At 43.4% G+C, this 12,913-nt stretch overlaps 1 protein-coding gene across 1 annotated transcript in view; it reads right to left on the reverse strand.

The window, feature by feature from the left end:
* Positions 1-8,133: 8,133 nt before the first annotated feature.
* Positions 8,134-12,913, reverse strand: part of ghrhrl (growth hormone releasing hormone receptor, like) — a 79,058-nt gene continuing 74,278 nt past the window's right edge. The window contains exons 12-13 of the mRNA XM_068053454.1: positions 10,190-10,231; positions 8,134-8,232 (exon numbers count right to left, since the gene is read on the reverse strand). Of these exons, the coding sequence (XP_067909555.1) occupies positions 8,134-8,232; positions 10,190-10,231 (141 nt within the window). The remainder of the gene's footprint in view (positions 8,233-10,189; positions 10,232-12,913) is intronic.

Raw genomic sequence — 12,913 nt, forward strand, 5'->3', positions numbered from 1 at the left:
TGATTTTGTTACTGTTCAGGGACAGGAGGATGTGACTGCGAGTAAGGCAGGTAAGGGGATCAAGAAGGCAGAAGTGAAGGAACTTCAGCAATTGTCCAACAGGTTTGAGGTTCTTTCAGCTGATATGGATGAGAGCAGGGGCTGCAGAGTGGATGAGCAAACTGACCATGGCACTGTGGTACAGGAAGCCATTCAAGCCAGGGGAGTAAATAGGGGACAGTATAGTCAGGGGGATAGACACCATTTTCTGCAGCCAAGAGCGAGAATCCAGAAGACTGTGTTGACAGGGTTCAGGTCATCTGCTCCGGGCTAGAGAGGAACTTGCAGTGAGAGGGGGAGGATCCAGTTGTTATGGTCCACGTGGGTGCCAACGACATAGATAGGATGAGAAAAGAGGTTCTGCATAGGGAGTATGAGCAGCTCAGGGCTAAATTAAAAAGCAGAACCTCAAAGGTAATAATCTCTGGGTTATTACCTTAGCCATGAGCAAATTGGTGTAGGGTAAATAAGACTAGCCAGTTAAATGTGTGGCTCAAAGATTGGTGTGGGAGAAATGGGCTTCAATTCAAGGGGCACTGGCACCAGTACTGGGGAAAGCGGGAGCTGTACCATTGGGACAAGTCTACACCTGAAGCGTGCTGGGACCAGTGTTCTGGCAAGTCATATAACTAGGGCAGTGGAGAAGACTTTAAACTAAATAACAGGGGCAACGGATCAAGTGAGGGAAGATGTGAGAGTTTAAAGAGAGAGGAGAATGCAAGACAGCAAAATAGCAATAAGGATAATGATAATCAGGGTGTGACAGGAAGGGACAGTGTGAACAAACTCAAGAGTGATTTTTTTAAATTCATTCATGGGATGTGGGTGCCACTGGCCAGGCCAGCATTTATTGCCCATCTCTAATTGCCCTTGAAAAGGTGGTGGTGAGCTGCCTTCTTGAACCGCTGCAGTCCATTTGGGGTAGGTATACCCACAGTGCTGAGTGAGCTAGCAGGTAAGACTCGAGATTGTGAACCAACAAAGTGGGGGAAGGGTCAGGTGAAGGGAGATTTAGAAATCCAAAGAGAAAGGCATCGGAACAGTAAAGCATTGTGGGTAAAGGCAAGCAGAATGGAACAGGAAGGGACAGAGAGTTTAACAGAAATGGTACATTAGCCAATAAGGCCATTGAAGGGAACAGAAGCAAAAAAAAATGAAATTAAAGATTCTTTATCTGAATGCGCGAAGCATCTGCAATAAGATAGATGAACTAATGGCACAAATAGAGGTACACGATTTAGATCTAATCACCATTGCAGAGACATGGTTACATGGTGATCAAGGTTGGGAAATAAATATTCCAGGTACACAAAATTTCGGAACGACAGACAGAATAGCAAAGGAGAAGGGGTCGCACTGATGGTAAAGTATGGCATCAGGCTATTAGCAAGAAAGGATCTGGCCTCAGAAGATCATGATGTAGAATCAGTATGGGTGGAAATAAGGAATAGCAAGAATCAGAAAACAATGGTGAGAGTAGTTTATAGGCCCCGTAACAGTTGTTATACCATTGGACAGAGCATTAAACAAGAAATTATTGGAGCTTGTAACAAAGGAAATATAATAATTGTGGGGGATTTAATCTTCATATAGACTGGGACAAGGAAATTAGCAAGAGTAGTCTAGAAGATGAGTTTGTAGAATGTTTTCGAGACAGTTTCTTGGAGCAATACATTGTGAAACCAACTAGGGATAAAGCTAGAAATGCTGGAAATACTCAGTAGGTCTGGCAGCATCCGTGGAGAGAGAAGCAGAGTTAATGTTTCAGGTCAGTGACCCTTCATCAGAACTGATTATATATAGGAATAAAGCTATCTTCGATCTAGTATTGTGTAATGAATAAAAACAAAATACTGCAGGTGCTGGAAATCTGAAATAAAAACAGAAAGTGCTGGAAATACTCAGCAGGTCTGGCAGCACCTGTGGAGAGTGAAGCAAAGTTAACGTTTCAGGTTTGTGACCTTTCATCAGAATGCAGAGATAGTGGATGTGCTAGCTATGGTTTTACAAAATTCCTTAGATTTGGGAACAGTCCCATCAGATTGGAAGTTGGAAAATGTTACACCAGTTTTCAAGAAAGGAGGGAGAGAGAAAACAGGGAACTACAGGCCAGTTAGCCTAACATCAGTCATTGGGAAAATGCTGGAATCTATTATTAAGTCTTAACAATGTACTTAGAAAAGCACAGTATGATTAGAACAAGTCAATATGGTTTTACTAAAGGGAGATCCTGTTTGACAAATTTATTTATAGGATGTAACTAGTAGGTAGATAAAGGGGAACCAGTAGATGTAGTATACCTGGATTTCCAAAAGGCATTTGATAAGGTGCGACACAAAAGGTTAATTGGCAAGATAAGGGTTCATGGAGTTGGGGGTCATATATTAGCATGGATAGATAATTGATTAACAGACAGGAAGCAACGAGTGGGCATAAACAGGGCATTTTCAAGTCAATAGGCAGTGAATAATGGGGTGCCGCAAGGATCGGTGCTGGGGCCTCAGCTATTTACAATCTATATTAATGACTTAGATGAAGAGACAGGGAGTAATGTATCTAAGTTTGCTGATGATACAAAGGTATGTGGAAAGGTAAGCTGTGGAGAGGACACAGAGAGGCTGCAACGAGATATAAACAGATTAAGTGAGTAGGCAACAAGATGGCAGATGGAGTATAATATAGGGAAGTGTGAAGTTATGCACTTTGGTCGTATGAATAGAAAAGCAGAATTTTTTTAAAAGGTGTGCAACTTGTAAATGTCAATGTTCAAAGGGATTTGGGTGTGATTGTAAAAGGAATTCAGAAAGTTAACATACGGGTACAACAAGCAATTAGGAAGGCAAATGGCATGTTGGCCTTATTGCAAGGGGACTGGAGTACAGGAACAAGGAAGATTTGCTACAATTGTACAAGGTTTTGGTGAGACCACATCTGGAATACTGTGTGCAGTTTTGGTCTCCACATTTAAGAAAGGATATACTCGCATTGGAGACAGTTCAGCGAAGGTTCACTAGATTGGTCCCTCGGATGAGGGGGTTGTCCTATAATGAGAGGCTAAGTAAAGTGGGCCTGTATTCTCTGGAGTTTAGAAGAATGAGAGGTGATCTTATTGAAACATATAAGATTCTAGAGGGGCTGGATAGGGTAGACACTGAGAGATTATTTCCGCTGGTCAGGGTATCTAAAACAGGGGGGCACAGTCTCAGGATGAGGGGCTGATCATTTAGGATTGAGATGAAGAAAAATTATTTCACTCAAAGGGCTGTGATTCTTTGGAGTTCTCTACCCCAGAGGGTTGTAGATGCTCCATCATTGAATACATTGAAGGCTGGGATAGACAGATGTTTGGTCTCTCAGGGAATGAAGGGTATGGCGAGCGGGCGGGAAAGTGGAGTTGAATCCTAAGATCAGCCATAATCTTTTTGAATGGCAGAGCAGGCTCAATGGGGCAAATGGTCTACTCCTGCTCCAATTTCTTGTGTTCTTGTGGAACACCACTGTCTATCATCGTCCAATCTGAAAAGCAACTATTTACTATGACATGCTGTTTTCTGTCCTTAAGACAATTTTTTTACCCAATTGGACACTGACCCTCCTATTCCATGAGCCCCAATTTTGTTAACCAGCCTTGTAAGTGGTACCTTAGCAAATGCTTTCTTAAAATCCATATAAACAACATCCACCAAATTCCCTTCATCAACCTTCTCCATTATTTCATCAAAAAATGCAATTACATTAGTCAAGCATGATCTGCCTTTTACAAATCCATGCTGGCTATCCTTAATTAACTCGAACCTCTCTGAGTGTCCATTGATATTTTCCCTGATTATTATTTCTGAAATCTTACCCACCACTGATGTTAAACTAACTGGCCTGTAGCTGCTAGGACTGCCCTTACGCCCTTTCTTGAATATGGTGTCACATTTGCCACTCTCCAATGCTCTGGCACCTCCCCCGTATCCAAGGAAGATTGGAAGATTATGGCAAATCCTTCTGTTATTTCCATCCCCACTTCCTTTAGCAACCTGGGCTGCAAGCCATTCGGACCAGTTGACTTATCTACCCTAAGCATAGCCAACCGTTTTAGTACCTCCCCCCTCTCAATTTTTATCCTATCCATTGCATCTACTCTCTCTGCTTCGACTGATATTTTGTCAGCCTCCATTTCCTTAGTGAACACTGATACAAAGTACTCATTCAGTATATTGCCTTGGCCTGTGCCTCTAAATATATATTACTCACTCTGTCCCTAATCGACCCCACTTCTCCTCTTACTACCTGCTTAGTATTTACATGTCGTTGGAAGATCTTTAGGTTCCCTTTTATGTTGTCTGCCATTCAGGGGGAGGTGGTGGCTTAGTGGTAATTTCACTGGACTAGTAATCCAGAGCCCAACCCACAGCAGATGGTGAAATTCGAATTCAATTAATAAATCTGGAATCAAGAAGTTAGTCTAATAATGACCATGTGACCATTGTCGATTGTTGTAAAAACACATCTGGTTTGCTAATGTCCTTTCAGGAAGGAAATCTGCCGTCCTTACCTGGTCTGGCCTACATGTGACCCCAGACCCACAGCAATGTGGTTGACTCTTAAATGCCTTCTGAAATGTCCTAGCCAAGCCACTCAGTTATATCAAACCACTAGTATTGTTGGTGTACCTACACACCAAGGACTGCAGCGATTCAAGAAGGCAGCTCAGCATCACCTCTCAAGAACAATTAGAGATGGGGCAATAAATGATGGCCCAGCCAGTGACACCCACATCGCATGAATGAAGAATAAAAAAAATTCATATTCTTTCTTTGCCAGCCTTATTTTCCTCTTCACATCCCCTCTCAACTTATTGTATATGGCCTGGTTCTCACTTGATGAGCTCTCCTGACATGCATCATACACCCTCTTTTTTGTTCCAACATCATCCCTATTTCCCTCATGAACCAGGGAGCCCTGATCTTGGCTCCCCTACCTATCACCATTATTGGAATGTTCCTAGCCTGTACGTGAAGCATCTGTTCCTTAAAGATAACCCATTGTTCCGCTACAACTCTTTCTGCCAGTCATTTGTTCCATTCTACCCTGGCTAGATCCCTTCTCATCACGTTGAAATTAACCCTCTTCCAATCTGGACATTCTACTTAATTATGTTCCTTGCTTTTCTGCATTACTGGTCTAAACCTTATCATACGATGATCACTCTTCCTCAAGTGTTCCCCCACAGACACTTGGTCCACTTCACCCACCTCATTTCCCAGCACCAGATCCAGCAATGCCTCTTACCTAGTTGGGCTGAGAACATACTGATGAAGGAAGTTCTCCTGAACATATTTTAGAAACTCCTCCCCCTCCTTACCCTTTAAAATTATCCCAATCGATATTTGGGTTTACTAAAATAATACCTGGAATGGGCAGGTTGTCTTATAAGGACGTGCTTGTATCTGCTGGAGTTTAGAAGAGTAAGAGGTAACTTGATTGAAACATGTAAGATCCTGAGAGGTCTTGACAGGGCGGATGTGGAAAGGAGGTTTCCTCTTCTACAAGAATCTAGAGCTAGGGATCACTGTCTAAAAATAAGGGGTCGCCTATTTAAGACAGAGATGAGGAAAAAAATTTTCTCTCAGAGGGTTGTGAGTCTTTGAAACTCTCCCTCAAAAGGCACTGGAAGCAGAGTCTTTGAATATTTTTAAGGCAGTGGTAGATAGATTTTTGATAAGCAACGGGGTGAAAGGTTATCAGGGGTAGGCGGGAATGTGGAGTTGAGTTTACAATCAGATCAGCCATGATCTTATTGAATGGCAGAGCAGGCTCAAGGGGCCAAGTGGCCTACTCCTGCTCCTAATTCATATGTTCGTATGTAATTAAAGTCCTCCAATATCTCCATTCTGTACTTCTTGCACCTCTCTGTGATTTCCCTGAAGATTTGCTCCTCTATCTCTCTCACTATTTGGAGCCCTATAAAATACCCTTCGTAGTATGATCATATCCTTTTTGCTCCTCAACTCTTACCAAATGGATTCTGTCATTGCCCCTTCAAGGACATCCTCCCTTTCCAGCACTGCAATGTCTTCCCTAATCAGAACTGACACCCACCTCCCTTTTTTCCTTCTCTATCTTTTCTAAACATTTTATATCCTTGTATATTAAGCGCCCAGTCTACGCCATTTATAAGCCACGCTTCCATTATTGCCACTACATCATATTCACATACTGTTATTTGTGCTTGTAGCTCACCAACCTTATTCACCACACTTTGTGCGTTTACACACATGCATTGTAATCATGGCTTTGCATTCCTCGTAGTCCTTCTCAGTCCACTCCCATCCAATACAGAATTACTCCCTTCTCTAGCACTGTCTAACACTCTCACTCTGACCCTATCTAATACTTAGCTATTTCTTACTCTAGTGCTATCTATCTCTTCCAATTCTCAGTGCACCTCCGTGTTTCTCTCTGGCATTTTCTCCTGGATCCCACATCCCTGCCAAGTAAGTTTAAACCCTCCCCAATAGTACCAGCAAATCACCCTGCAAGGAAATTTGTCCCAGCTCTGTTCATATCTGCACACAATCCAGGCTAATACTCCAGTATTGAGGAACTGCTGCACTGTCAGAGGTACTGTCTTTCACATGACACTATAAACTGTAAAAGATCCCACAGCATTATTTTGAAGAACAGGTGAGTTCTCCCCGATATCCTGCCCAATACTTAACCCTCAACTAACATTATAAAAACAGATTACCTTGTCATTACTACTTTACTGTTTGCAGAAGCTTGCTGTGGACAAATTGGTTGTCACGTTCCCTACATTCAAAGATACATACTGTCATGCTAGGCCTCCACCTATCAAGAATGAGGCACATTAATTTTGCATGAACATTGATTTTTACACTGTTACTGGAGTGAGGGGAGAACTTGTTCAACAGATCGGCTATGGCTGGAAAAGACATTTACATATTAACAGACGGTGTTTGGAAGGACAAAGCAGCCATTCCCTGACATTCAACCCACAATGGACTTTTGACCACCAGACATTGAAGGTGGGGGAGCTCACATTCCAGGTTGACGACTAAGATGGCCGAATACACAAACGGGCATGGTCAAATCAGCTAGTCAGATGACTAACCTGCTGGGCAACCTGAGTTTTTTGAATTTGTACAAACAATTTGGGCAGAAATCTGTTTGCTCCTGACTGAGAAGAACACTCCTGGCTGGCTCGCCACAGCCTCTCCTGCCTGTCTGTCTGCTCCCATTTCTTTCTCACAAGCCTCTGAATCCACTGAAGACACATAAACCCCAAGAAAGAAAAGTCTCCTACAGCAAACAAGGTTTAAGAAGAATACTGGGCCCCAATGAAAAGCAAGATCTACCTACAATCAAGGACTCTACAGTGAGCTCAAAGAACCGTAACAACAACTCGTCAGATATTGCCTCAAACCTTTCCATTTTATTTTTCTTTTGCTCTTTTCTGTCTCTATTTGCATGTGTTTTTCGCATATGCATGCTAGTGTTGGGCGCAGCATGTTAACCAAATTAGAGTTTAAGTTTAATAATTTTAAACTTTTCTTCTTTAAACCTAAGAAAGCCTGTTTGTGCTGCTTTCTTTGCCTTATAATTGGAAAACGATGAACAAGGATCCACCGTGGGGAGCTATAAACATGGTGTGTTTAAAAATTAAACCCTGTTACAGTAAGACCAGGTGAAGGTTGAGAGGGACCCCTAGACCTCTTTCTCACCTGGCTGTTACAATACACACACCCAGAGTCATATACCCAAAGTCAATGGGGCAGCTTGTGACATTACCTTCCGAAATACCCCTGTATCAAACTGTCTCCGCTGTGTTGCAAGACGTACAGACTTTAAACCAATATCTTGCTCACCTTGTGAGTTGTGGATCCTTCCCGATTGTTCAATGGCGTTCAAAGTGAGTTCTTTGAAAAAAAATTCCAAGTGATTCCAGAGCTGTTTCTTTAAGTCAAGGCAATGTAAGGTGGTGGGGTGGGAGGCAGAAATCTTCAGCATTGAAAGGTGGGGATGAAACAGGAGGGTTAGCAATTGGGAGTAACAGTGCTTTTTGTTTGACCTTTGACCTGGAGTTTAACAAGAAGTGTCCATGTGGCTTTTCCCAATGACTGGCACAGCTCCATAACTGTCCAGTTGCCTCCTTAGCCATCTTCTGTGTATTTCAGTTTGCACCTATTGGAAGAATAGCAGACTGTTCTTTTAATATATTCGTAACATTACAGGATCATTATGAGCAACCAATAATGATTTTCTCTGTGATCAGCCATTAATATATATTTTATAAATTGTTTTTCCCTGCTTATTCGAGAGACGTAGTGGTAATAACTAGTAATCCAGTGGCCCATGTTAATATCCTGTGGACATGGGTTCAAATCCCAGCAGGGCAGCTGGTGAAATTCAAATTCAATTAATTAATTAAAAATCTGGAATTGAAAGCTGTTCTCAGTAATAGTGCCAATAGTAATAGTAATAATCCGTCTGGTTCATTGATGTCCTTTAGGGAAGGAAATCTACCATCCTTACCTGGTTTGGCCTACTCTGGCCTATATGTGACTCCAGACCCACAGCAATGTGGTTGAACTATTAACTGCCCTCAGAAATGGCCAACGAGCCATTCAGTTGTCAAGGACAATGCGGGATGGGCAACAAATGCTGGCCTTGCCAGTGACGCCCACATCCCATGAAAGAATTAGGAAAAAACTTCTCCCCTGTTCTTCCATTCCAAAACAACCACCTAGTGGAGACATTAAAGCAACTGGGATGGATCTCCTTGGAGAAGAGAAGGTTAAGTGGGAGATTTACATAGAATCTACAGTACAGGAACAGGCCATTTGATCCAACCGGTTCATGGTGGCTTTTATGCTCCCTATGAGCCTCTTCCCATCACTAAGGGCCGTATAGGGGGACATAGATTTAAGATAAGTGGAAAAAGAACCAGCGGAGAGATGAGAATTTGTTTACTCCGTAAGTTGCTATGATCTGGAATGCACTGCCTAAAAGGGAAGTGGGAGCAGATTCAATTGTAACTTTCAAAAGGTATTTAGATAAATGCTTGAAAAAGAAAAAAAATGCAGGGCTGTGGGGAAAGAGCACGGGGGAGTGGGACTAATTGGAAAGCTCGTTCAAAGAGCTAGCACAGGCACAATGGGCCGAATGGCTTCCTTCTGTGCTGTAAAATTCTTTGCTCTCTCCTCCACTGACAGTAAGATAATTATGATAAATTAAGCTTTTGTTTTCGGTCGCTTTTGATACATTATCCTCAGTTGCTGCCTCTCTGTGCTGTGTGACAAATTCTGCTGGCACAGAGGAAGAATATGTATTCAGATTCACCAACAATATCTATCAATAACAAAAAGTTCATCTCCCCTGTTGCCCTTCACTGCCCCTCCTGTTCTTCATCTGAATCTTAGACAGCGAATGTCAGGGCACTTGGCTGTGGAGGCTTTACAACCATGCCCAGGGCATTTAGAGAGAAGCTATTTCCTCTGTTGGGGGAATCCAGAACAATGCGACATAACCTTAAAATTTAAGCTAGGCCATTCAGGGGTGAAGTCAGGAAACACGTCTTCACAAACAGAGTAGTGGAAATCTGGAACTCTTCCCACCCCCCAAAAAGATGTTGAGGCCGAGGGCCAACTAATAATGTCAAAACATAGATTGATAGGCTTTTGTTAGGTAAGAATATTAATGTTACAGAACTAAGGCGAGTACATAGAGTTAAGATACACATCAGCCATGATCTCATTGATGACGGAACAGGTTCGAGGGGCTGAATGGCCTCTTCCTATTCCTGTGTTTCTTCTGTTCCTTTGAATAAGGCACAGAGTGCACCATTACAAAGCAGTAAGAGATCAGGAATTAATAATTCTTGGTAAAAGCCTTCCATACCAGCTGTTTTACACATTCCAGAGTGTGTTACTATGTACCACAAACACACCTTGGCGATATATTGAGTATTTCACATGTTACTAGTGGTGCTTGGCAAGTAGAGAGGGTGTTATAACAAGCACTGACAGATGGGTCCTCCGACTGAATTGGGTGAGCAATAAGAGTCAAACTGAGAATTATTTTGGAGGGTGACTGACAGAAGGGTTATCAGTTGACATGTCGGATTAAAGTTTTCACTTACTTCCCGGTTCAGAAAGCAGTACAACACTCCCACGATAAAACCCTGCAAAGAAAGAGCAAGCAGGAGATCAGTAAAAACACACTTGGGAAAACATTTACCTTTTTCATTCGTCAAGGGTGAGGAGAGCTATCGGGTCTCACTCGGAGGCTCATTACTCCAGCACCCTAACTCACTCAGCCTGGAACCAACTGTACCTGAGCCCAGGAAGCTTGCATCTCTTCTACCCGGCCTAGCAGAATATTTCAGATACTTTAGGAAGGAGATCAAGGTCTTGGAGAGAGTGAGTTTGGATTATCATCACTTGTTGGGAATATTCCGAGACGTTTCATCACAGGAGCTCTGGCCTCCAACCACCCTGCCCAATTTCACAGCGTTTTAGCCTCCATCTCGAATATATTAATAGCTAATCCATCTTCAGCCAGAAGTACCGAGTGGATGATCCATCTCGGCCTGCTCCTGAAGTCCCCAGCATCACAGATACCAGTTTTCAGACAATCCAATTCACTCCATGTGATATCAAGAAACGGCTGAAGGCACTGGATACTGAAAAGGCTAGGGCCCTGACAACATACCGCAGTAGTACTGAAGACATGTGCTCCAGAACTAACCGTGCCCCTAGCCTAGATGTTCCAGTTCAGCTACAACACTGGCATCTACCCAGCAATGTGGAAAATTGCCCAGGTATGTCCTGTAGGCAAAAAACAGGACAAATCCAACCTGGCCAATTACCGCCATATCAGTCTACTCTCGATCACCAGCAAAGTGATGGAAGGGGTCATCAACAGTGCTATCAAGCAGTACTTGCTCAGCAATAACCTGCTCAGTGATGCTCAGTTTGAATTCTGCCAGGGCCACTCAGCTGCTGACCTCATTACAGCCTTGGTCTAAACGTGGACAAAACAGCTGAGTTCCAGAGGTGAGGTGAGAGTGAATGCACTTGACAACAAGGCAGCATTTGATCGTGTATGACATCAAGGAACCCGAGCAAAATTGGAGTCAATGGGAATCGGGGGAAAACTCTCTGCTGGTTGGAGTCATACCTAGCATAGATCTTTAAAATGCCACGAGCAATTGCAGTAAATAATCAAAAAGGCTAATGGAATGCTAGCCTTTCTACCCAGAGGATTGGAGTATAAAGACACAGAGGTTATGCTGCAGCTGTACAAAACCCTGGTTAGACCCCACTTGGCGTTCTGGGCACCACACCTTAGGAAGGATATATTGGCCTTGGAGGGAGTGCAACGTACATTTACAAGAATGATACCTGGACTACAGGGGTTAAGTTACGAGGAGAGATTACACAAATTAGGCCTATTTTTGCTAGAATTTAGAAGGTTAAGGGGTGATCTGATCGAAGTCTTCAAGATATTAACAGGAAAAAACAGGCTAGATAAAGATAAACTATTTCCACTGGTTGGAGATTCTAAAACTAGGGGGCAGTGTTTAAAAATTAGGACCAGACCGTTCAGGAGAGATGTTAGGAAGCACTTTTTCACGCAAAGGGTGGTAGAGGTTTGGAATTCTCTCCCACAAACAGCAGTTGAAGCTAGAGCAGTTGTTAATTTTAAATCTGAGATAGATAGATTTTTGTTAAGCAAAGATATTAAGGGATATGGGCCAAAGGCAGGTATATGGAGTTAGGTCGCGGATCAGCCATGATCTCATTGAAGGGCAGGACAGGCTCGAGGGGCTGAATGGCCTACTCCTGTTCCTACCTTCCTATGTTCCTACAAAGGAAGATAGTTGTGGTTGTTGGAGGTCAATCATCTCAGTCCCAGGACATCACTGCAGGAGTTCCTCAGGGTGGTGTCCTAGGCCCAACCATCTTCAACAGCTTCATCAATGACCTTCCTTCAATCATAAGGTCAGAAGTGGGGATGTTCGCTGATGATTGCACAATGTTCAGCACCATTCGTGACTCCTCAGATACTGAAGCAGTTCGTGTAGAAATGCAGCAAGACCTGGACAATATCCAGGCTTGGGCTGATTAGTGGCAAGTAACATTGAAGCCACACAAGTGCCAGGCAATGACCATCTCAAACAAGAGAGAATCTAATCATTGACCTTGGACATTCAATGGCATTACCATCGCTGAATCCCCCATTATCAACATCCTGGAGGTCAACATTGATCAAAACTGAACTGGAACTGGCAACCACATAAATACTGTGGCTACAAGAGCAGGTCAGAGGCTGGGAATTCTGCAGTGAGTAGCTCACCTCCTGCCTCCCCAATGCCTGTCCACCATCTACAAGGCACAAGTCAGGAGCTGGATGGGTGCAGCTCCAACAACACTCAAGCTCGACACTATCCAGGACAAAGCATCCCACTTGATTGGCACCCCATCCACCACCTTCAACACACAGTGGCAGCAGTGTGTACCATCTACAAGATGCACTGCAGCCACTCACCAAGCTCCTTAGACAGCACCTTCCAAACCCGCGACCTCTAACTAGAAGGACAAGGGCAGCAAATGCATGGGAACACCACCACCTGCAAGTTCCCCTCCAAGTCACACACCATCCTGACTTGGAACTATATCTCCGTTCCTTCACTGTCGCTGGGTCAAAATCCTGGAACTCCCTTCCTAACAGGACTGTGGGTGTACCTACCCCATATGGACTACAGCAGTTCAAGAAGGCAGCTCACCACCACCTTCTCAAGGGCAATTAGGGTTGGGCAATAAATGCTGGCCTATCCAGCGACACCCACATTCCATGAATG

Source organism: Heterodontus francisci, chromosome 2 (assembly GCF_036365525.1).
Source record: "Heterodontus francisci isolate sHetFra1 chromosome 2, sHetFra1.hap1, whole genome shotgun sequence".
NCBI classification, from domain to species: Eukaryota; Metazoa; Chordata; class Chondrichthyes; order Heterodontiformes; family Heterodontidae; genus Heterodontus; species Heterodontus francisci.